Here is a 26,385-nt window from a genome sequence, read left to right on the forward strand (position 1 = left end):
CCAAAACCTAATCATTTGGTATTTTAATATTGCCAGTTCTAAAACTGTAACTTAGGTACTGAGGAAATTTTAACTAAAAAAATAATTCCTATTCGTTAAAATTATTAGAAATTAGAGATCTCTTGAAATTTTGACGCAACCAAATAAACTATTCGCACATTCCACTAATTTGCATGCATAAAAAAGTTAACCATAATTAGATATTATTTATGTGAAAATGAAATACACCTCTTAATCAATAATGATCTACATGTTTCAAGTTTCAAAGCAAATGGTTTAATAATGGATGAATATTATTTACACTTTACAGCCATAAAATGAACTGACAAAACCAAATACCTTCCAAACATTGATGAGAGGTCTGGGGAGAAGTCCCCACATCTGGGGCATTTTGAATTTCAAAGGGAGAAAAGGGGAGTTTTATTGGAAAAAAGTACAAAGATTTTGTGTAATCATGCATTTTGTTTTGAGGCCATCGGTGAGCGATATCTTAAAGGCCGATGTAAAGAAACATAGTTTGTCTGGAATGGTTTGTGTTTTTCAAATATTGCTTTATGGATTTCCAATGTTTTCATAAACTAACGTATCTATCAGACGTATATTTTGCCAAAGCTTCTGCTAGTTGACATAAATCTATAATGACGGGCCCTGTATTTCAGTTGCCTTTTAAGCTTGGCTTGAGAGATATTTACGTCTGTCAAGTTGTTCTCTGATGGGAGCCATGTCAAAATAAATACATCTTTCTTAAAAATTTATCTTCACCGACTGTCGTTAATTTTCTTTGTTCTTTTTACATAACAGTTTTTATTTATCATGACAAGGGTCAAAAGTTTTATCGGAAGATTTTTTTGTTAATCTATCATTTTATAGTCAGCCAAAATATTGCGAAATAAAAAATCCCCCTCCCCCTTCTGCTTGTCGATAGCTGTTGCGCCTGTTTTAACCCCGTATTTTGCAATTTTGCCTATTTTTCAAGGTTGAAATACCGAGTTTTTCGAATCTGGGGAGTTTTGGCGAAAAAGCTGGGGAGAATATTTTTTTCGGCATTCCATCACTGATTCCAAAGCACGTCATCTGTCAATCTGTCAATTTTCTTCGATTTTGTGGTTTTTAATTAATGGGAGGTACACCATTTCCTCCCGTTTGTGGAGGTTGACGCGATTTTCATCACATAAAAAATAATATTATTACAAACTAGTCAAAATGGTGAGTAATCGATAGAATTTAAAGTATACTTCCACATTTGCAGAAAGGTGTTTCTTTATCTCTAACCCCAGGAAATCAATTTACATACAAACTACTGTAGAAATTGTTATATCAATTCGTGTGAAATAGACCATGAACACTGTGGTTGTTTTATCATTTTAGATTTATGAGCCGGCATAAAATAATTGGGTACTGAATTGTTACCAGTTTTGTTTTGTGGTCAAAAATCATTAAAGTTCATTCTGTCCTGTTTTTGTTTACAAATCCTGTAATGATATAGGTTATTCGGAAATAACCAGTTTTCCTATTAAAGTGTTGCTCGGAGAACATCTACACGAGTTTTATTGTTTTTTTTTTACCACATTTATTTTAACATTTTGACAAATACCAAGATTTTCATACGGAATGGTGAGGATATGATTATTTAATCTTTTTGCGTATATTTAAAGAGTATTTCAATGATTCAACTGGTGTATTCCACATTAACAAAGACTGATAAAGACAATTCATATAATGAAATAGATTATTATCATACAGATGCAAAATATAATCGAAAATAAAATTGCCAGTTTTTGCACAGCTTTATCGACATAATCACCTACGCATTTTGCATTGCATCCTGCTTAACCTAACCTAAAACAAGAGATAGAATGTATTTGGGAATCAACCGAATTCGGCAATAAAGAAATAAGAAGAACGCTGTTAGGTTAGGGGCACCGAAAATCAGATTGTTAGTATGTCTTTAATTTTTCTATTTCTGATACTGACAATTTGTGGTGGAGTAAAAGTTTAAATTTGTTTATAGCCATGCGAAAACTTGCAATTTTATTTTCAGTATTCCACTTGTTTTTTGGCCGATCACGCTCTATCTATTGGGTTAGGTTAGGTTAAGAGTAGAATGCACAATATGATTGTGAGTATGACTGTATCGATACAGAGTTCATTTCAGTCAATTTCAGTTGTGCTGTGACTCTGGTCTAATGAACTCGGATTTGTGTTGAATAGGGTATGTTCACTGTTTTTTTTATTCTCAAATAAAAATTAAGAAAAAATTCATGATTATGAAGGTATTTTTATGTTGACGTATAAATTTTCTGTAACAACTTAAAATGTGCCATTTTCAATTTGCCGCCAAAATGACATGCCAGGCGATGTTGGTGACAGCCGTCTTATCAGACATTGGCAGTACCTAACTATAATATAATATTTTTTTACCAGAAAATTATTTTAATTCTTTATTTTATTAATATTATTTAATGAGCAGGCAGAATTCTGCTCATTTCACAATAATTTAGCAGTAATTGGGTTGTTTTAAATTAAAAATAAGTTATTCATCTCTCACCAAATATGAATCAATCGAGCTTTAAATTGGTTTATATTAGTATAATCGATGACATGTTGTGGAAGTTGGTAATCTTAGATCATTGAGTCTATCTTCATATTGCCGGTCTTCCAAGCTTTTGGTATCTTTGTAAATCGTCTCTGTATTCTCTATTAGATCTGTATCTTTCCCAGTGGCGGTTCTTCCCTTAGGTCAATTGGTGTTTGACCCCCCAAAATTATAAGACAACAATAATAAATATAATAATCAATTATGTGCATCAAAACATTTAAAATGTAACGCGAAACAGCGGCGGCGGCGAGTGACTAGCAGTGACATCTGTTGTCTCTAATAGAAGCTTTCATTCACAAGTCCACACGATTCGCTGGGTCAATTTAAAGAATGTCCAATTTGGCATCTTCTGTCCCTACGCGCGCCATAGAATAAACGAGATGGCACTATATTTTTCGTCGAAGTAAAAATTAGCTTCCGAAGAAAGTTTAGGGACGCTTAGGTCATGACCGTGGGGGAGACAACACGGTGAATATTATATGTTTTACAGAGATGGTGACATAAACAAATGTCGTTTTTTCATTTTACACGCTTGTAGTGTGTGGAACAATGGTTGTTTTTCAATTGCATAGTTCGGGAAAGGATTAGAATAATTATTTATGTTGTTATCGATTTAGAATGAAACAAAACAAAAAACGTAAAAAATCATTGTCAAATAGAATCAAACACTGATTTTATTTATTTTAATGTTGTGGACAACTACATTAAAACTTAATATCTTAAAAATAATTTGCCGTAAGTACATGGATTGTGTATTTATTTCCAATTTATTATATTAACATAATATTTATTTAGAGTCCGCGACTCTAAAACTCTATAACAAATTGATATAGTTAATAATATATGGGCATTTTTCACAATATCAAATAAAGATTAGTCACACATTTTTTTCAAATGACCTACCACGACTGAATCCCTAGAGCCGCCTCTGATCTTTCCCCATATTTGGAAAGCATATTGCAGGAGAGGTTGAACATATTTTTAATATATATTAACATCAATTCCGGTGTTAGCTCAAGGAAGGCTTTTTTGATTAAATATGTTATTGAATTTTCTATTTGACAATACCAGTGATATGTGTTTCCCATTTTAAGTCTTCTTATGTGGCAACTCTCAGGTCTTGATGTAGCGTCACTGCTTTTAGAGGTGTTCCATTAACCTTTCCTTATCTGTGGTGTGTATTTACTACACATTGCTTCTAATAACTTTAATAACTCTATAAATATAATGAATTCTGGGTTCAGATTTTAGGTATTCCTCCGTTATACATGTATGCACTGAATTAAAAAATAATATTTTACACAGTTTTCAAATTCAATTAAAAATCAGAGATTTTTGTTAAAAATCAGGAACAAATACACCAATACAATCAACCGTGTGATACTAATACGCGAAGAGTGTGCGAGGAAATGACACGCTATTGATGTCCCACTTTAGTTCGCTACGCGGAAACATGAGAAATCCACATGTCCGCAGTTGTATTTTGATTTAGACCATCGATACCTACGACCGCACAGCTCTGTGTGTGCCAGCCGCCAGCCAGTCGGAAGCGGACCGTCGTTAGATGTGGACCCCTCGCATGTGTTTTTAGCATCTGCTGATGGTTTTGTTCATGTTTTCAGCAATTAAATTACAATTATTATAACTTTTGATATAAAATATAATAAACATAAGCGATTAGCTATGAATATTCATATTTTTGCAATATTAAATTGCTTATTTTGAGATGTGTATTGACTAACACAGCACCGGAACGCGTGGATTTTTTTAGCACAGTGAGGGAAAGGTTAAGTGTGTTTGCAAGGCTTACGGTTAGTTTATCCAATATGTAGGACAGTGCATTTTTAACATTGAGTTTTAGAAGCCTATCCTTTGTTCTTTGATATACTTCATTTAAGTCATTTTGCAGTTGGTTGTGATGTGTGTGTGGGTTGGCAAAGAATTTGTATCATCTGCGACACAGCAGGAATCTGATTTTATTTATTATTATTAGTTATACAGATCTGTGATGTACAAAACAAAACAGAACTGGACCCAGAACGATCCTTGAGGGACACTACTGGTCACATTTCGCTCAATTAACAACTGGTTGCCAATTCGAACTTGTAATTTTCTCTCAGTGAGGAAGGATTTGATCCACTCGAAGTATTTGAGAATATTTGAAATGTGTATTTCTGCTGTTTAAATTTCTTATGATTAATCTTGACAAGTAATTTCTACCAAGGTAATAATATCCTGTAATTTTTCTTCTATTCCTGCGTTAGTAAGGCTAGTATTTGTTATTAATTTTATTTATTTGCAGATGCAATTCATGCTGCTGTTCAGCCGGCAGGGCAAGCTGCGGCTGCAGAAGTGGTATGTGGCGCATCCCGACAAGCTGAAGAAGAAGATAACGCGTGAGCTCATAACCACGGTGCTGGCGCGCAAACCCAAGATGTGCTCCTTCCTCGAGTGGAAGGACGTCAAAGTCGTTTATAAAAGGTCAACACTCATTTCGGTTTTTACACGGATTGCTCAGAATACCGTGTACAAAAATACAGTACATCCTGACTAATATTATTAATGCGAAATTGTGTTTGCTTATTTGTCATTCTTTCACGTCGTAACGGAGCGACCAATCATTTTTCATCCCCTTATATTCTTAATACCGTGCGAGAGAAGACGAGGGTAAAAGCTAGTTAAAATATAAATATGGTGAAATGTGAGATATCACACCAAGATGCCAAAAAAAGTAAGTTTTAAAATTCGTTGATAAATTTTTTCACTGTCGCTCGCTGTCGGAAAATAAACGCATCCGTTTTCACACGTTTGGTATGAATCACTTACATCACTCGAAATTCTATCTCAATTCTTCCTCGATACGATTCTATTCTTCTATTCGTACTCTAATTCTAAGTACGGACACATAATATTACCATTTTGTTTTGTGGATTGTTTTATTTCAAAACCGTGCAAAAACAAAATTGGCTGTATTTATTTATTTTTTTAAAGTTTTTACAAGTTCTGCTGTGTAATTATTACTACGCGTGATGGCTGTTTCACCTTCTGAAGGCATTATTAAACTGTCTAATTATGTCTACCTAGTTTGATAACACCTTCAGAAGGTGAAACAGCTGTCACGCATAGTAATAATTATATATCAGAACTTGTTTTTAAATAAACTCTTTTTTATAAATTGAATAACAGTATTATTGAATTACATAAAAAATACTTAAAATTAAAATGGATTTTTACAAATTAAACTTGATAATATTGAATGACTGTAATTAATTGACTGTATGTATTTTATTTTTATTTTTATAGTAATCCGCCTCTTGACTTATCCGACAACAACTATTATCCATCGTTATTTTTACTGTTTGAAAGCACAAAATTTCAAAAATCACAAAAGCTCTATAATCAACCGCTATTCGTATATCAAATTCAGTAGTCTGCAGCGTGCCTGACTCGAGCATCAGCCCTGTACACTGACGGGTTGGGTTAGGTTAGGTTAGGTTGTGTTACTCTTATTCGCTCAGTTACTATGCTGTCATCGAGCTTGCTAAATCTGACCATTCTACCAATCTAATGATTTAACCCTTAAATGCATACTGTTGCAAAACTGCAACATACCGTTCAAACCACCTTTAACTCTTTGGTGTATACTTAATGCATGCCGTTTTAGAATTATCAAGTTCACGGTAATATATTTTATCGAGTGGCATCGCCTTTTTTTTCTTTCGCGGATATCAAATGTCACTTTTCCTTTAACAAAGTGAAGATTCTCGAAAATTGGTTGGAGGTTAGAATTACAGTTTTGTTTTGCTGTTATTATTTTGATTTTCTTAGGTAAGTAGATACAATAATACAATACTTATATGTAATAACTCGTATTTTTCCTGTACACTTATTAGTTTTGAGAAATTTTTTTAGGTTTTTTATTTTTTTTTCATACGTAAATTGTTCATATTAATTTTTATTAAATACATGGTGTTGTAAACTTGCAACAATTTTTTATTAATCAAATATCATTAAAAAATTACAAAAAAATAAAATTATTTATATTTCCTTGCATATGCATGTAAATATCTACAAAATATTTTTTTTCCAGAAAAATAAATAAATCGTGCATTTAAGGGTTAAGAAGAAAATTTGGTTCATTTATAGAGAGAAAATAGAAACGCGAGGTCTACTATACTGTACATAGATACTTGTTATTTTCATCCTTCTTCTTGAGTGGGTGCATCGTTAGTGAGGATCGTGACCTCCTCCAAATGCCTCGGAGAAGCGTGTTCCTGCACTCTTCACGGTCCTGCGCTGCATGGAGAGCTGCAGAAAATTGTATCACAGACGCCTGTGATACTCGGATCAGTCCATCGCATGGGTGATTTCTGCTTCTCATGACTCTCACTATGCCTGTTATCATTCTCGATATTGGAGTTGTCAGTTTGGCAAACAACTTGTCCAAAGTGTCTTACATTTTAGGAAGTTCAGTACAATGAGTATAAGGTTTTCTTGTTTCCAGGTATGCCTCCCTTTACTTCTGCTGCGCTGTGGATCAAGGAGACAATGAGCTGCTGACCCTGGAGCTAATACACCGATACGTGGAGCTCCTTGATAAATACTTCGGAAGCGTAAGTCTAAACCATCACGCCATTCTCCTAGCCACTCGAGTGATAGCGTATTAAAAAAAGAAACACCTTGAGCGATGGACATATTTATTCAGTTTAGGATTCGGCCGCGCTCATTCAAAAAATCATACCAAACATAAACTGCTCAACATAACTGAACACATCTATTTTCAGTCATTTCATTGGAATTGGATAGGTTTTATTTAATATCTTGAAAAATACTAACAGGATAAATTTTATTAATTGCAGATCTATTACAGAATAGTTTTTCTAGAATTACCTAAATTATATTGTACACGGCACAACTCTCTTGTTTGAGGGTATATATTACCCTCTTCCAGTCCCTGGTGCGGTACCCAAGGGTTGTCGGTGTACACTGTGAGTAATGATATCGATCTGTTTGACTGCTAGCCGAGCATAAACTGAATCCCTGAAACTGTAAATTATTACTGATATTTTTTTATTTTTCATTACTTCCTTTTAAGGTATGCGAACTGGATATAATCTTCAACTTCGAGAAGGCCTACTTCATTCTCGACGAGCTGGTCATCGGCGGAGAGCTTCAAGAGACCTCTAAAAAGAACGTCCTGAAAGCCATCGCAGCGCAGGACCTGCTGCAGGAGGTCAGTAGTCCTGCTAACGAACTGCTTTAGTCTTGTCGTAAAAACGCTTGATCTTATCTGCAATTCAAACGAATCCAACTTTCTTAGATATTCTGTTATTTGTATTGTCGATGATTGCTTATTTTATGTATTAATTTCTTACTCATTATTTTGGTAGGTAAATGGATAGCGAATATTGGGTTGGCATCTTGTTTGTTATTCAAACAAAAGCAATTGTCTTATATATTCTGTTATTTGTACTGTCAATTATATATTGTCTCTCACTCTTCGGGAAAATGATTAGACAAAAAAACACAAATTTATGACAGCATTTTTGCCATACTGAGTTTGCATTATAGGAAAGGTTGAAAAAATATTTTGTTTTCATTAAAAATAGGTTATGTTTATGGAGTAAGTCTTGCGTAGATAATTAAAGAAAGAATAAAAGATTATTATAGATTTAGCATTATTCAGGCCGTAACATTTTACTACTCATAGCTTGCTTAACCTTTAAATTCCCGTGTAGGGTCACTGACCTCATCTATTTATTAATTATTGTACGGCAATTGATATTTTATCTGTTATTACGATAATTGTAATGGTGGGGTTGCTCAGTTTCCCCTCATGGTTACCGGGGCTCTAAATACACGTGGAGCCGCCGATTTAAACAATATTCTTGCTTATTTTACTATCCAACCCACATTTTTATAAGCAATAAGCGCCTGACGCAAGCATTTCTTGTATTTTAAGAGCACTTAGAATTTATCAGAAGTAAAAAATTCATGTTAAATAAATATTTATAAATATTCATTTGTTCAAAATATTAAATCTCCGAAAGTTCTTCTACATTCGAATACGCATGTGTTTTTATACACATATTATGTAGATGTCACTTTTGAGGTAAAAAAAAAAAAAACTGCGCCATCTGTTGGACGTAAAAGCAACAACCGCTATTGTTTTTCTATCTGCACAGACAGACTGAGCCGCAGCAACGCGTGGCGGGGTACAGCTAGTAATTTTAAATAGCATTAATCGAAAGGAATAAGATCTGATTTGATATAATATTGATTTATGTTACTTAGGAGAATGGTTGAATTTCATTGTCTAATAATGATATCATTATTAACCCGTTTATTGTTGTTATTAATGCCACGTACAACTGTTATCCTATAAACAGCAGGAATGCGGTGAAATGTTTAATGCTTATAATGATTGGAATAATTAATATTGAATATTCTAACTCTGTTTATGTTTGAATGTTTTATTCATAACTGGGTGGTGAGAGTAACATTTTCATTATTTAATTTTGTCTATCTGAATACGTGTCCGCATAAGTCATATTTAGCCACTCTTCAAGACAGACAAGAAACCACTATTTAAAGTGCATTTAAAGCAAACTTATTGCTGTCGTTTTTTACTTTTAGAATTATTGCGTTTTTCCCATACACTACTGTCAAATGCCATTTCAGAGTGACTTATACGGTGATGGATTCTCAACGAGAGCATGATATTTATTGTATTTTTATAGTACCTACATAATTTTGCATTGTTCTAACCATTATTAGTTATTTAGAATTTTTTTGTGTGGTATTATCTTGGGAATTGTTATAAACATGTGACATTGTAAAATGTATCTTAATGTGTATGGAATTATTACATATGATCAATATGTATTTTGATATTATCTAAGCTGTTTATACATATAGTGAAACTCGCTAAACTCACTAAGTTCACCAGCGCATCCTTAACCTTTCCCTTACTGTGCTTAAAAAAATCCACGCGTTCCTGTGCTGTGTAGTCAATACACATCTCAAAATAAGCTATTTAATATCAGAAAAATATGAATATTCATAGCTAATCGATTATGTTTGTTATATTTTATATCAAAAGTGATAATAATTGTAATTTAATTGCTGAAAACGTGAAAAAACCATCGGCAAATGCTAAAGAAACGTGCGAGGGGTCCACATCTAACGACGGTTCGCGGCCGACTGACTAGCGACTGGCGGCTGGCACAAACACAGCTGTGCGGTCGTAGGTATCGATGGTCTAAATCAAAATACAACTGCAGACGTGTGGATGTCTGTGACATCAATAGCGTGTCATTTTCTCGCACACTCTTCGCGTATTAGTATCACACGGTTGATTGTATTGGTGTATTTGTTCCTGATTTTTAACAAAAATCTCTGATTTTTAATTGAATTTGAAAACTGTGTAAAATATTATTTTTTAATTCAGTGCATAAATGTATAACGGAGGAATACCTAAAATCTGAACCCAGAATTTATTATATTTATAGAGTTATTAAAGTTATTAGAAGCAATGTGTAGTAAATACACACCACAGATAAGGAAAGGTTAAGGATACCATAAAATAATTTCTCTGATTTTTAACTAGCTATTCTGGGGAAATTACTTATGGTAGATTATGTACAATTTTTATAAATATATAAACTCATTATCAGGTTAGACGGTACAATTTACAAAATTTTTAAAGTTCACATTTTTAAATACATATAGTTGGGACCCTTACAACGAGATTGATATAAAATTATCAGACGGCAAAACCTTTTCTGTCATTCAAGTAAGACCGTAAAAGGTAGAACTACCCTTCCCGCCGGAAGTGTGTTAAAAGAGTTTCATTGTATAACGTTCTTGCCTCTTAAAATCTCCCTTTCTTGAATCCATACTACTTTAAATCAATTAATTACATACATAATGAGTTAAATTCATAATTATAAATCATTCATTTTATATGTGGATCTTTTAGTAGGTTTTTATTATCAGATTCATGTAATATGTATCTTTTAAGTAAAATTTTAAACATTAACCGTTTGAGTTCCAAAAAAATTCATACAGTTGCTTGTAAAATGCCACTAAAAAAACATTATTTTTTATGAAACTATATATTTTTTTAAAACCCCATAAATTCTTTGAATTTTCAAGGATTTCGATGATTTTTTCGGTGTTTTATTAAAGAATATTGGTTTAGAATCACGCGGAGGAGGATCCCGAAGTCCAGGCGTTTCGAAAAAATGAGAATTTTACGTTCCGACGTACGCGCGAATCAGAACACGACTGACGCAATCGACGGAAATCGACGATCGGCAATCTTCGTTAAAACACGAATCGATGATTGGCACTCAAACGGTTAATGAATACATACTTTATACTTTCTCTAAAGCAAATACTGTTAGATGGCTGAGCAAACTCCATTTTATTGCAATTGTGTTATATTTGTTTATAATAGGTGCAATCATCTAAGTGATAATAAGAATATCATACGTCCAAGCCGTGCCTTTAGAAGCACAATTAATACTGTAATTATTATATCATAGTCACATAATATTACACATATATATTTGTATTATGTATTATTAAATTATATCGTAGGATTATTGTCTTTAGATTTTTATTGTTTGGAAGTAAGTTAGAAAAACAACTTAATTTTAAAATGATATGTAATGTGTTTAAGTATATAATAATGTATATTTTATGTATTTAAAAAATTATTGCTATTGAGGAACAACATATTTATTTGTATGTTGCTAAGTTTTTAATAAGTTACTGTTTTGCTTCAGAAAACAAAAACTGAATCTGAGCATAATAAAATTATTTTTTTTGCTTTGCAAATAATATTTATTGCTTGCCAAATGTGCTTTATTAATATGTATTTAAAAAAGTATTAAAAATTTATATATACTAATATATTATCATATTTCAGTCCTTAACCACTCGAGTGATCGCGTCAATAACTGAAATATGAGTCTGGTGCTTGACACTTTTTATCATTCGTTTTGAAAATTTCCTGCCCTCATTAAAAAAAATCATACCTTTGAATTTTAATATGAAGTCATATAAACTGATTGTAATTTTATATAGCCAATGAATTCACCTATATTTTGGCGTTTATTCAATATTTTTAGGATTTATAAAAAAATGATTAAAAAATTATAAACTTTATAAACACGTGAATTCTGCATACTGTTCTTTTAAAATTGCTGTCTTTTGTATTTGGGTCAAAATTGAATATTTTCTTTTTCTGTATATTGTTTATAGCCTACTTGATGATTACAGATACAAATTATATATATATAACAAGACTTAATTTTTAATCTTAAACAGCTATTCTAAAAGTTTTGTACGAAAAAATATTTTATAGAATACTTGGTTTTTGCGTAAACTGTCAAGATTGAATTCACTAAATTAGAATATTAAATACTTTTACCACAATGAACAGGTATTGCTTTAGAAAGATACTTTCACTGTATACTATTGTCAATAAGAATAATCTCGATTATTGCTTTATATACAGGCAGCCACCTACACGACATTTGACAATGCAAAAGACAAGTGGTAGAGAATTTACACTTTGATTAGAAAAATATTGAATAAAAGTCACTTCCTATGAGTTAAAAACATGTTAAATAGACAGGTAATTCAATATAACGGGTAAGGAATATGCTGGTATGTAAAAATGTGATAAATATTGAATAAAACAAACATTTGCTTCATTTTTATAGCCCAGCATTCGTAAATAAAGGAACATCAATTCAGAAAGAATTAACAATCTATGATTTTTATAGCAGTCTACTTTAGGCTTTAAACGGCGGAATTTAGACATCTATTGATAAAATAGGAAAACATTAAGTAAGTCCTCCATCACAACACAAGCAACATTTTCGGCTTTCTGTGGTGGTAGTAGGAGATTTTCAAACATTGTTGGGTTATTCGTAACCCGGGAATGTTTGTCTTTCTTTTAAAAAAAAAATAAAAAAATTATACCAATGAAAATTGTAACGTATTAAAAAATTTAAATAAATGTTTTACAAAAGGTAAAGAAAAATGGCATATTTTGGCGTGCGATCACTCAAAACGTTTTGCAAAACTTGGCATAATATGCTGAAAATCACTCGAGTGGTTAATATTGGAATTAATATTTTCCGTAAGTAAAATTTAATGTGTTCATATCTCAGATCTTAATGTTTGTACAAAAGCCGGTCTCCCGTGACCGTTTCCGTATATAATACCTCGAACATTACCACAAACATTATCACAAAAATTATTTGTTTTCGTCCACATTCCGTCTCCTCCTTTTGTTGAAACATTGGTGGGCGTGGCCACACACATTTAATTATTTACTACCTCGAAATTTTAATTGGTTTATGGATTTAAAAATAGAATATAACTGATTTTGAAGAATTATTTTTAATTATACGGCATGTGCAAAAAAACATTTCACAAGAAGTGTGAATTGACATTACATCATGATTTATGGCTACTGTCCATAGATTATACTGTTTAAGAATTTCAAAAATACAATTAATATGAAACAATCCCCTCCCCTGCCTTTCCCGTTTCATCCGCGTGGATAATGTTTTCCATCGGCCATGGAAAACATAAACGTCGCTTCTGCTAAAAATGTGGATGGTTACTTCCCCGTTTTGCATGTTTGAGCCAATGTTTGTGGTAATGTTTTAGATAATGTTAGTGGAAACGGTCGCAGGAGATTCCGCTTTAATATTTCACATACATAAAATTTATGTGGCTTTGCCGGATTGGTGATTGCGTACGAACCAAAAAGTTTTTATCCTATAAGCCAAATAGCACCAAAGCACGCCGTGCAATGCATTTATTGTCTTCACTGTAGAAAGCCTGACACAAACTACATGAATATAAAACTTCTGGACCAAAAACGTATGAAGAATGAATTAATTGTTTAAGTTAAACTATGAACCTAAACTGAAAAGTTGATGAAAGTTACGAACCAAGCCTTCAAATCTCTCATTTTAATATTCTTCACATATCAACTTATTTTATAGGTAAAATGCTGCCATCATTATTTATATATTATATAAAGTCGACTGTTGTTTTGGTAAAACCTTTCAAGCCACATTTTCTGGGAATGTTACTTTTCCGTGGTTTCATATAGAATAGTCTTCAAAGTACAACATTGTAAAGTAATGCATTTTTAATGCTAATCACTGAATTTATGCATACATTTTAGATTATTTCGAGAAAACCGTATATGAAATTACCTGGCACTCAAATATTTCATAATTGTAAATAGAAAAACAAATAACCACTTTCATATATAAGATTTTTGACAAATATTTGTTTTTATTGTATCCTGTAAAGTTTTTACTTTGTGGCTTGATAGGTTTTACCAAATCACAGTCGATATAATATTTTACCATATCTCTACTATAATTGTATTTAAAAGGTAAAAATGAATTAGTTTACATAAAATTACTGTTATGTACTCAAACTAACTCTATTCGTACGTAATAATATGTAGACATCTTTTAAACTGACAGTACATTTGTGTTTGAAGTATGAATTATCTTTATTATTTATTCTTTTAACTGATAGTTTTACAAGCAGATGGCAAAAATATAACATATTGACAGTAGTTGATATAGCATCTGCCAAACACTAATTGAAAATCTATTTTCACTTAATTTATCTTTTATATATCATCGTACAACCAAAATTGAATATGTACATCAATGTAGTAAATCAAAAGGGGTGTAACGTTGTTTCAAACATTGCAGATGCCTGCTAAAAGTGGCTCGCTGATATAAGTTGATTAATGTTAGGTGTTTCGTTTTTTACTTTTGGGTAGAACAGTTTAAAAAGCTAAAAATTCCTAAAAAAATTGAATAAGTCGCTAATAGTTACTACATCAGAAGCATTTATGTATTAGGTCAAATATGGTCAATTTGATGAAATATAAACCAGCTTTTACTATATCATTTACAAATTATTTAAAGAACGGAAACTTGCCAGAAAATGCTGGCAAACAGGGGTTTGTGTTATGACGCACGCTGTCCCAAGCGTTTTGTGAAGTCAGTGAAAATCAGTAAAAGTCAATAAAAAATTATCGTTTTTGGGCGTGAAACTATTGAGTATAGTTGGTGCTGTGACACTAATGGACAGGCTACTAATGCGTATAATATGTGTGTTGTGTCACATATTATATCATATCTTCTCTAAAACGACATCAATAGACGTTGTTTCCGCGCACTTAAAAGGCTCTCCTGCACAGTTTTTTTATTATTTGTCATATACGTATTTACTAACCCCTCTTCCATTAACATAATGAATTGGGTTCCTCTTACGCGAAACACACCTGGCTGTCAAATTAGTGCGGCATACGCACATTATTTTATATGTATAGTACACATTTAATGGGAATACGGAGAAAGCATTATTTCCCTAGGAACTGGACACCTCTAAACTCAGCATGTCTACAAAGAAACACTGCCTGTTTTAGTATTGTAGTTAGTTAATATTCTGCCATCTTTTTATTAGCATTTGAGTGTCACATCTTCTGTATATTGTAACCCGCACAGTCTGTTTGTTAGCACAGCTGTGCCTCATGCATTTAACTAATGTTGTTCTATGTTTTCTGTTTCTGTTTCACACGCCTGGCTAAAGGACCTCAAAGACAGTCTGAATCAATAAGGTTCTTTCCCTTTAATTACTTTTTTATTTTGCTTGCCCGGTATCTTTGAAATTAATGGCTTTTTGATAGATAATCCAGATCGCAGATTGGTATGTTGACTTTTCTATGGTTTGTGAGATTGCATAGACATGTCATCATTCTATGATTCTTCACATGAGTACACAATACATATATTACGTATACGTTCTGATTTTCAGCATGGAAATATTGTTATGTCTACAAGATGTGACATAATATATCGATGAGCGATACAATAATATATCTATGATTTGTGCCATAGACTAATTTTTTTAATGTAAAAGTTTTGGCATCAATTTATATGTCTACAGTTTTGTGCGCGGATATGTTATCATGTCACAATGACAGTGGCATAGAAATTTTAATACATATTTTTAAAAGTTGTGGCATATGTATCTTTAATGTATTTTCTGATGTCTATGGCATGTGGAATATATATTTCTATAGTTTGTCACATGGGTAATGTTCTCATGAATATTGTTTATGGCAGAGAAATAATCTTACATCCAAAACTATTTTTAAGTATATTTATATATTTTCTGTCTATAATTTGCGATTTTCATTATCGAACAATTAGCCATTCAATTTTATTGTTCTTTATTCCGTGATTTGTTTTCATTTATAATTGAATGTATTTAGTTCTGTTTTCAGTGCCAAATGCTTTTGTGATATTATTATATGAATATGTAAGTTTCCTACTCTTCTTGCCCATTTAGCATTGGTAAATATAATGTTGGTAACTACATAATTAATATAGTGACAGCTGAACATCAATCTAAAAACACTTATTCTATGCCAAACTTTGATCAGTATTTGATTAACAGGCCCAAAGGAAGATTTAATATACCCTGCATAATGTTTAGGGAATGGAATAGTTCTCTTAACGCCTCTGGCACATTGACCGTTATATTTCTATCATAAAGTCGGAGAATTTGTATTTATTTCTGCAAATAAATGAAATATTTTTGAACGTATCTGAAAACTGAAAGATGATGAAATACACTTTCAAGTTTTATTATTTTAAATAAACATAATTTTTGAAATATTAAATTTTTTAAATCAATTATGAAAAGTTAAAAAGTTTAAAAAAATATGAGACGATATGAGCTGTTCCCAAAAGCGAAAAAATTGACTCCAGGTTTTTAAATAGCTGTTTGTTCACAAAACCGAACAAATTGACTTTAGGGTTATAAATAGCTGTTTGTTCACAAAACCGAACAAATTGACTTTAGGGTTATAAATAGCTGTTTGTTCACAAAACCGAACCAATCGACTCTAGGGTTATAATTAGCTGTTTGTTCACAAAACTGAACAGATTGACTCAAGGGTTATAAATAGCTGTTTGTTCACAAAACTGAACAAATTGACTCTAGCATTATAAATAGCTGTTTGTTCACAAAACCAAACAAATTAGCTCGTAGAGTTAAATGCATGCTTTGGTGAAACCTAATGCATATTCAATTAAAAAGCAGAAAAGGATTTAAATGCATCGTTATTACTTGAACTAGAAAGCAGCATAGATTTGAATTATTCTCCATTAAATGAAAATAATATTCCTTTTTATTGATTTTTAGTTAGTATTTGTCAATTTACAGTTTGCGTTGTTTGTTAATTAATTCAATTGACTGACTTACTTTTATATTATTTTTTACAACTGTTACATTCTGAAGGAAGTCTGTTTTAACAGTAATCCTTTATTCATAAATAGTATTGAAAATAAGTATTTAAAAAGATTTATTTTTACGTTTTGTTTGTAATCTCTAGGCAGCTACCAAAATGCTTATAGTAGTAACATGTAAAGCCACATTCACGAGGTTGGGTTGGGTTAGGTTTTATTGGCTGTCGATTGGCTGGAAAACACCTATGTACAAGGCTGCTTTTTTATCCCCTCGTAAATGTGGCTTAAGAATAAGTTTAATGTATCTTAATTTTTATTTATACCATACCGGTCGGTGGCTGAGTTGACGTCTCGTTTGAGTCCCACCCAGGCGTAGTGTGTTCAATTCCTCAGCTGGCCTCCATCACAACGCGAGCAACATTTTCCGCTTACTGTGGTGGTAGTAGGAGATTTTCAAATATTGTCAGGTTATTCGTAACGCGGGAATGTTTGTCTTTCTTTATTTAATCAAAAAAGCGTGATAAACATAAATCTTGAAAGATATTCCACATACATATTAGATGATAAAAAGCATTTCATAACTAATATAGACGAGATATCTAGCCGATTTTATTGTCAAATATGATATTATTTTGCCAGCAAGATTATAGAATGTAAATAAAATCGTAAATAATTTATTATTTGAATAAATTGGATATGGTTTGATTTTTGAGCATTGATTATGCTGAAGATCATTTATGTATTTACAACTTTTTTCTAGTGTTAGTAGTATTTACGGTAGTGTGCACCTAGTACAATTTATTAGTGTTTTATGCATTATTTTACAGAAATATATAATATTTACACCAGAGTTTTATTGAAGGGAATATGTATAACCAAAAATGATGATCTATTAACCAAATTTTCAGAAGCGAGATATACAAATTTTTATTTACAGTTGAATGAGAGATGGTAATTTTTTATTTATGCTTTTTGCAAATATTATAAATTAAATTTATTAGAATTTCAAAAGCAGTGTAAACCAATAAGATTGTAGAGGTAAAATATGCAGCTGTGTCATTATTATGCATAAAATTGTTTGATATTTTATTTGTTCTATTAAGTTGGCTTATAAGTCTTTTTATAAACCCAGAAAAAAATTATGTAAAGGCCTATGAAAACTGCTTTAAAGTTCAAATTCTCTTGCTTACGAACCCATTTTCGGTTATGATTTTATTGTATAATGTGGCAAATTAAGTTATTTATAAAATGATCGAAAAAAAATTAAATATTTATGCCTGAACATCCACAAAATAAAATAAAAGGCACTTTTTGGCCATGTTTTTTTCTTGCATAAATCAAAACAGGCGGATGGTGTTAAGCGGGAATTTAAACCTTATCGCCATCTACGTAAGGGTTGTTATTGATAGCGGCTCAATTTAAAATATTACACGACGTAGTGCATCACCTTGAAATATATATTTGCCCAGACGAAGTGTCTTCAAAATTAGATTAATAACTTATTGAGTTAAACCTCAAAATGTAATTTTTAACTATTGAAGACATTCTTAATGACTCTCAAATTAAAGATGTGGAACACAAAAGACAAAAAAAAATTCAGTTGCATCTATGAATTAAACCACTCACTAGATCGAAATCTTCGGGGTTTTTGTATGAACCAAATTGGTACTAAAAAAGCATAGATATGCCAATATATAGACAGTACAATTCTAATTCAGAGCCTACTTATTATACTATACACCAATGAAAAACTCTGAAAGTTTATTCCATAGACTTTCAGAGTTTTTCATTGGTGGAAAAGGTTAGGCAATCATATGACGTCACAATTTATCGGTTCCAATTTTCGATCGGATTTATATCCCCCGAATTGAACCCACGACTTCTTTCTTGCCGTTACTTCCCCGACAAGGAAGAGGTACTGGGTTCAATTCCTAGTGACTGAACCTTTTCTGTTTCACATCTTTCGTTTGAGAGTTGTTAATATTGTCTTCAAAGAAAAATATTTCTTTACATAAATTTAACTTATACAATAGTAGCAAACAATCAATATGTCTACACTGGATTTCTCTAAAACTATCTACAGATAAATGTTTGAAATTTAATTCTGTTTTATTAATAACTTTATCTATGGTGTGTGTTTGAATAGATTGATTTTAAATCTGTACGTAATATGTGTTCAATTATTATTACGTCAATTATTACAGCTAATAGAATATTACATTGAAAATAAATGTAGTTATACTGTGTAAAATGATATATGTATTAAAAGAATGAAAGGAAAATTTCAATTTTCGTAATTTGATTTACATAGAAGTATGTATTTGAAAAAGAATCTCGATAAACTAGGATTTATTAATATTTTTGTTTATTGCTAAATTGGTACAGGTAAATCATTTAAAGAGAGCCTTGCTTATGTAGTGGTGTACTGGATGGATCATAAATATTTTAAATAATGACTTTGATTTTGTTAGGAAGCTGAAGAATTAACAAAAAAATATGAAAAGGACATTGTCGAATTGAATCGCGAGACTAAATTTAAACGTAATTTATAAACGTCGCTACACACTCAGTATCTTTGAGTATTTGCGGGGTAAGAGGGAACTGCGGGCGGGTGTTCCGAACGAGTTTGAAACACTTTTAATACACTGGTAAAAGTGTCCTCTTTAAAATGATTTGACTGTTTGCTCTTGTAAAATGTGTAGTGCCAAAAATGTAATAAAAGGGTGGTTTTAAATATGTAGTCACCTAATGCCCTTTCTTTTACATGTCTCTTTTCTATGGTTATAATTTTGATTCTGAAATATAATTTCCTATCTGAAACCAAATGCATGGATAATCAAATACATAGTATATTTTTTACAATTACCACCACTGATTATTTAAGTTTGTTTTCAAATTAGTATAAAATAAACTGAACATTATAATTATATAATAGTTTGCACTTACATTTCTCGTCAGTATTAATGAATTGATTGTCCACTTTTAGACTGAGAATGAATAACTAATGGAGTATGTTTTATTTTTTATGCATAGCAAAGAATAAGAATATTTAATATTTTCACTGTTTGTATTTTTGTTGTTGTCGTTGTTTTGTTCTGTCTAATGTTTAATATCTTTTTATTAACAAATCCTTCTTCTTTTCACTTTGTCTTTGTGTTGTAATAGCCCCTAGATTATGTTATTGTTTCTTGAAATATATTGAAGGAATGCTGTTTTTAATCCAAAATTTGATGTTTTAATTTCAAGTAGAGTAGTGCCTTATGGTTCCACCAGCGATATTTTGAACCCTTTAGTTGCCGAAAAAAAATTTAAAAAGTAAAAAAAAAAAATCGTAATGTTCAGATCGAAAAAAAATAGAAAGATTTTTGAGTTCTCTATGTGATGTACATTCATTCACTAGTTTCCGGATACTGTGTATATCTTGTGTGAAAAATAATAAAACAGAAGATTTAAAAATCATACCAGATGCATATTTTTCAAAGTGGATTTTTTTTGTGTCGTTTTTTGCATTATGTATCGCTGGTTTGCCTATAACAATCCTTTTCCTGATCTCGTGGAGCATGTGTTGGATATTGTCACTTAATAAAAAATACATAACGGGTTTACAGTGAAATCTTGGTTTATTGATTTTATTTGTACTAACTTAACCTCTAGTTTTGATGCAATTGGCTTTTGACTCCATAAGTTTATGTTGCACCTCTTTTAACTCGTAGGGGCCGGCAAGAAACTACACTAATTAAAAAGATTTTTTGTTAAAGCCAACACAATACCATCCTTGATAAAGTCGTTAACTAACCCAGTAGAGGTAATATCCAAAGGCAAAATGAATGTATAAGGACGTCACTGCAGTTGCAGGGCTTCGTACCACGCATGGGTACGATTATTCAACACTGCAAATGCAGGGCTCCGTCCCCAAGGGGTTAAATATAAAATCATTTAGAGAATTATAATAAATTGATTGATAAAGTCCCTGTTTTCGGCTTACTTATTCAACAGTTTAGGTTATTTTTTCATTAATCTACCACAGCAGGGGATCATTAATGTGTTAAAAATTTCAAAATATAATACCGTTGCACACGGTATCATGGGTAATGATATTGCGGATGCCTTGGCAAAACAAGGAGCGTCCAACCTTGTTGTTACCCTCGTAAACCACATTCCCCTATCTGACATTTTTTCCATCATCAAAGATAGATCCCGCAATGTTTGGTCGGAGTATTGGCACATTGCTAGTCAATCCAAGGGAGCCTGCTATGCCTCAATACAAAGGACTATTCCATCAAAACCGTGGTTTCAGCAATTCCCTCATTTTTCCAAAAAAGAAATTTCTTCACTCATTCGAATGAGGATCGGACATTGTTCCGTTCCTTCCCATCTTTTTAAAATTCACGTCGTTGACTCCTCAGATTGTACATTCTGTGGTCTAGAAGTGGGAAATTTAGATCACATATTTTTTGGTTGTCCCTCTTTAAACAAATATCCTCTCTTCTATCAAGCCTTATCTAAAATTGCCTCCCCTCCATTCAACATCTCATCTCTTCTAAGTCTGAACTCGACTCCAATTTTCATTATAATTTTGAAATTTGCCCATTTAAATAAAATTAATATTTAAATTCACCTTTCATTTCTCAATAATTTTAAATGATGGCCAAGAACACCCTTGAAGGGTGAAAGCCAGAAATAATGTTAAAAAAAAAAATACCGTTGCACAAGTAGGGAGTCATAGACAATAGAAACAGGGAGATACGGATTGGAAGCATGCCGACTGTCGAGCTGCAAACAAACTGCACAGACTATCAAAGCGGCGTAGCCAATAAAAGTTATGTGTTTGGTTTAGAGGTAGAAACAAAGAAAGGACGCCACTTTGTGTAGATGCTATTGGCAGTAGTAAGGGTGAATGATGTTGACGACACTTTTATGTATGCCGTTTAATACTAAAAATATTTCATGGCCTATCTCTCTTATTTCTATTATCTATGTGGTTAAAAAATATTCTTCTGTATAAATCACAAAAATGGCAACTATTTTTTTAATTGATTTTCCAAGGTAAGTGAGATTTCATGGTATCATTGGCTAATGTTATTTAAGGCGATGCCATACGTAGTAATGCAAAATCATGTGTTTTTTGTTTGAAAATTTGGTCGCCTAGAAATTTTTCAGATGCTTTAATTAAATACTGCGAGTAGAATACATCTTGGCCTTTGAAATAATCGAGTATTTTTTAGATAAGTCTTTTTATAAGCCAAGAAAAAAATAGTGTAAAGGCCTATGAAAACTGCTTTAAAGTTCAAAATCTCCTACTTACGAACCCATTTTCGGTTATGATGTTATTGTATAATGTGGAAAATTAAGTTATTTATAAAATGATCGAGAAAAAAATAAATATTTATGCCTGAACATCGACAAAATAAAATAAAAGGCACTTTTTGGCCATGTTTTTTTCTTGCATAAATCAAAACAGGCGGAGGGTGTTAAGCGGGAATTTAAACCTTATCGCCATCTACATACAGGTTGTTATTGATAGCGGCTCAATTTAAAATATTACACGACGTAGTGCATCGCCTTAATTATTGTTTAAAAAGGGATAAGTAGGTATATTAACGGTTCTGCAATTGAGCTCTTAACCAATATGTTTTGGGAATAGGTATCTACTCAGCCAACATGCTTTTACGGAATGCTACAGAAACAAAATGTCACATAAAATCTGGGAAATGCTTTAAAATAACTGTTTTATAAATGTCTTCACCAATCAAAGTGAGCTACCACTAAACTGGTTTACCCAGAAATATCTATGGTTTTAAAGAAAACATGTGGAAAGGGATTTAACAATAGGCTTGACTTATAAGACAGTAAGATGACTGAACGTTTCGACGCGGTAGCTTCAGTTAGTACCCTAATGCCTTAATTTCCGAGTCACATGAGGCTAGTATTTCAAGTCAGAACAGCAAGCTATTGCTAGTAATCTACATTTAAACAGAACTAGCTTTGTTTTTAACCAAGTAAGCTAGAGAGGAAGCCAGTTGCCTAGCATCTCAAGCCAGGTTTAATAGGATGGGGTTCTATTATTTGAGCTAGAATTACTATCCTGGCTTTGTATTTAGCTTTGTGTGGGCGGCGAAGCTTTTGCATGATCGGCTAGTGTAACATGTTTTTCCCTAAGGACTTGTTAATTTAGTCATTGCAATATACTGGCTTAAAATTTTCTAGCATCGAGTAAACCGCTATAGCTGAAGCCAGGACAGGACGTCGGCATAGTAGCTTGCTATTTTCACTTGAAATACTAGCCTCATGTGGCTCGGGCATAATTAAAGGCTCAAATGCACAATCTGGGTGTCACCAACGGCACTTGGCGTAATTCACTTAGTTTGGTTTGGTGAAAATGGCCATTGATTGGTATCTGTTGTATTGTGGGGGGCACTGAAAAGATAAATCGATAGAAGTGTACCGTGGGCGTGTCTGTATGCCTGAAGTAAGGCCATTTTTTTCTTACTTTAAAGTTGATCAAGCATTTAAAAATAACTGAATTCTATCTTGAACAGATAATCAATTTCATTGGCCTGTCTGGGTCATAGGAGTCAAAATGTCTAACGACATCAGCTGTCTTTCAAATCGGTATAGTTTCAAGAAAGGATCACACTTATTGGAGTTTTCAGTTCATTGTTATGAAAGCTACCAATTTTCAACCTCCAATTTTCTAACTAATTTACAGGGGGAGATTCCGGTTCTACTTAAGCATCAGGAATTGTCCTTAACCTTAAATTTTATTATTATGTTTAAACAATAACTATTAACTGGAAAAACCTATATTGATTGAAAAAAATAATTATAGTTTAAAAATAATTTTAGTTATCCTTTGTGCAATGCATAAAAAACCTTGTCTCTTAAACATTAGTTTATCATTAAAAATAATTAAATTATTGAAGATAATATTAGTGATTTTTAAAAGAAAATTTAAAACAGAAAATCAAAAAAAAATCGGTCCCTTCTGGGACTTGAACCCAGGACCTTCGCCTAGCCAGGGCGCTGCTCTACCAACTGCGCTAATAGGACCCTATCTCCTGTGGTCATATTTATCTGTATCGTGCTTCGAATAAGAACTGCCAATGTCATCTTAATTTTTCTCACTGCACATTTTTATTGGTTGCTATCTTTATGTATGATCGCAAGATTCAACTCGAACTAAATGCAATCTAGATAGTGTATTCGATAAATATATCCACTTTTTTTTATCTTAATATGCGACATCTATTGACTTTTCTGGAAGTCTTAGATGAATATTTTATTTTATTTTTGGAAAAACTTAATGAGTAAAACCTCAAATTGTAATATTTAATTATTGAAGTTATTTATCAGTTTTTTGTTAATTGTGATTCCAGTTCTCTCAGATGATTATTAACCACCTGTTCTTTGACTGTGATTCCAGTTCTCTCGGATGATTATTAACCACTTATTCTTTGACTGTGATTCCAGTTCTCTTGGATGATTATTATTAATCACTTTTTCGTTAACTGTGATTCCAGTTCTCTAGGATGATTACTATCACTTATTATTTGACTGTGATTCCAGTTCTCTCGGATGATTACTAACCATCTATTCTTTGACTGTGATTCCAGTTCTCTCGGAAGATTATTAACCACATATTCTTTGACTGTGATTCCAGTTCTCTCGGATGAGAGAGACAAAGCAATCAATTTTAAGACTTATCACAATTCCTTATTCTAAAGTAGAACCAAAATCGCCCCTCAGGTCACCAATAAAATAACATTTGCCTTTATTATTTCAATGGCGAATTTGATTTACAAAGGCGGAAAAAAAAAACGGAAGCCAATCAAAGATTTTTAACTGACTAATGAATAGGTTTCTAAATAATATTCTTTACGATTTCTACATTTCACATCGTGAAGACAATGTTATCTGACGGCGACACATTGTTAAGTTCTTAGTTTATTTCTTTTTTTAAAATAGGATGAAGCTGTGGACGGCGCACTGAGAGACATCGGTCTCCTATAAGAAGAGGATACACAGCCATACTTACACCAGCACTCCTTGCCTCCTAAATATGTACAATAATCCCCTTAGTGTTTTTATGAGGAGCAGCACATGAAAATTAAGGTACCTACATAATTTGAAAAATATTTACCAATATATATATATATATATTATAGAAAATTATATTTATAAAAATTGGTTCTTGTTAGATTCACATCTACTACTTAGATCTGGTAAGTATGCAAAGTTTGTAAAACATGGTATGTATGCACAAAATTATTGTTCAACTTAGGTCAGTTATGGTTAACTAATTTATTTTTTTTACGTTGGCTACCTGCTTTTTGACATATTGTAGCCCTGGTCACCATTCAAAAATGGTATGCCATAGTACGACAGTTACGACAAAAATAGACAATTTTTTTAATAATTTTATGAAAAAATAAAAAATTTTCAAGACAAAATTTTATGTGCTACTCCTCGTGTAATTTTTAATGAACCTATTAGTCTTAGGTTTCAATAAAAAAAAAAACACTTGTCATTTTCCTAATACATAAGACCGAAGTATAGTATTCCCAGGCAGAGCTCGTACACATATCATTACGGAGCATTCGAAAGGAACATACATCGTACCTTGCTTCTTGTAATATTGACGAGTGACAGTGACCATTCTTCTTTAATTAACGGACTTTTACAAATTGAATATATTTATATTATTTTAGTTTTTATGGAATCAAACAGTTTTAAAATTTTAAATAAATATTTAAATTTTACATGTTTGCATTAACCAGTGAAGTTTCCACGTGAAATTCATGTTAAATACAGAAAAAAACTTAAATAAACAGAAAAACACCTTAATGAAAATAACTGAGATATCTTACACACCTTTCTTAATATTAAAAATGTAGTATTATTAAGTGCCTACATCGATGTTTAAGATACTTAATATTTTATGTGTATGCATACATTAATAAATATGTGGTATCGAAAAAAAAATATGGTGTAGTAAAATAAAATTATTTGTATTTATACTCATATTTACTTATTCGGTTGAAAATGTATGCTTTAAGAAATAATTATCAGTATACTTATAGAAACATAAAATTGTATCGTAAAACAAAACATTCGTTAAATATCATTTTCACAAAAAGAAAACGAGAGGTATGTATATTAATATATTTTTTCAAGTGTTCTAAAAATTCCGTTATTCAAAATTGCATGGCCACATTACCATTTCATTACGATGACATTTGAATTTCAAGTGTTACAAATCTAGAAATAAGTTATCCCGGACAGGAACTTATATAAACTTTATAACAATATTATTTTTACGTCTTTTTCGGTTTTATGCAAAATTTTATGTGAGAAGGAAGATTTTTATGATCGACTTTCAGGACGATCGTCGATGACGTGCATACAATCTCTGCCCGGGACTAGTATAGTGTAACATTTCTTACGTGAAGACTTGCCTATTTTTAAGCAATA

General features: G+C 31.9%; 1 protein-coding gene and 1 long non-coding RNA gene across 4 annotated transcripts; one reads left to right on the plus strand and one right to left on the minus strand.

The window, feature by feature from the left end:
* Positions 1 to 1,068: 1,068 nt before the first annotated feature.
* On the plus strand, positions 1,069 to 25,818 carry LOC149418134 (AP-1 complex subunit sigma-2-like). 3 transcript variants are annotated; one of them, XM_089639670.1, is made up of 5 exons: positions 1,069 to 1,206; positions 4,902 to 5,080; positions 7,104 to 7,212; positions 7,695 to 7,832; positions 24,880 to 25,818. In XM_089639670.1, the coding sequence occupies exons 1-5, from the start codon at positions 1,204 to 1,206 to the stop codon at positions 24,922 to 24,924; spliced, it is 474 nt and encodes a 157-aa protein (XP_089495796.1). In that variant the 5' UTR covers positions 1,069 to 1,203; the 3' UTR covers positions 24,925 to 25,818. The 3 variants fall into 3 exon arrangements, with proteins under 3 accessions (XP_089495796.1, XP_089495798.1, XP_089495797.1); XM_089639672.1 differs by lacking the exon at positions 24,880 to 25,818 and adding an exon at positions 15,251 to 16,376; XM_089639671.1 differs by lacking the exon at positions 24,880 to 25,818 and having other exon boundaries at positions 7,695 to 9,141.
* Positions 7,593 to 17,262, minus strand: LOC149418135 (uncharacterized). The gene is made up of 3 exons (XR_016303154.1): positions 17,243 to 17,262; positions 7,737 to 7,889; positions 7,593 to 7,658 (listed from the first exon to the last, which is right to left on the minus strand). It is a non-coding gene; the product is annotated as an uncharacterized LOC149418135 (long non-coding RNA).
* Positions 25,819 to 26,385: the final 567 nt, after the last annotated feature.

The sequence above is a fragment of the Hesperophylax consimilis genome, chromosome 14, assembly GCF_061612785.1.
Source record: "Hesperophylax consimilis isolate HC1 chromosome 14, BYU_Hcon_1.0, whole genome shotgun sequence".
Classification (NCBI taxonomy): domain Eukaryota; kingdom Metazoa; phylum Arthropoda; class Insecta; order Trichoptera; family Limnephilidae; genus Hesperophylax; species Hesperophylax consimilis.

Excerpts from the sequence above, each read along its gene's own strand:
- LOC149418134 (XM_089639670.1), top strand. Across the intron at positions 5,081-7,103 it reads GTCAAAGTCGTTTATAAAAG|GTATGCCTCCCTTTACTTCT; the intron begins GTCAACACTCAT and ends TCTTGTTTCCAG. Across the intron at positions 7,213-7,694 it reads TTGATAAATACTTCGGAAGC|GTATGCGAACTGGATATAAT; the intron begins GTAAGTCTAAAC and ends CTTCCTTTTAAG.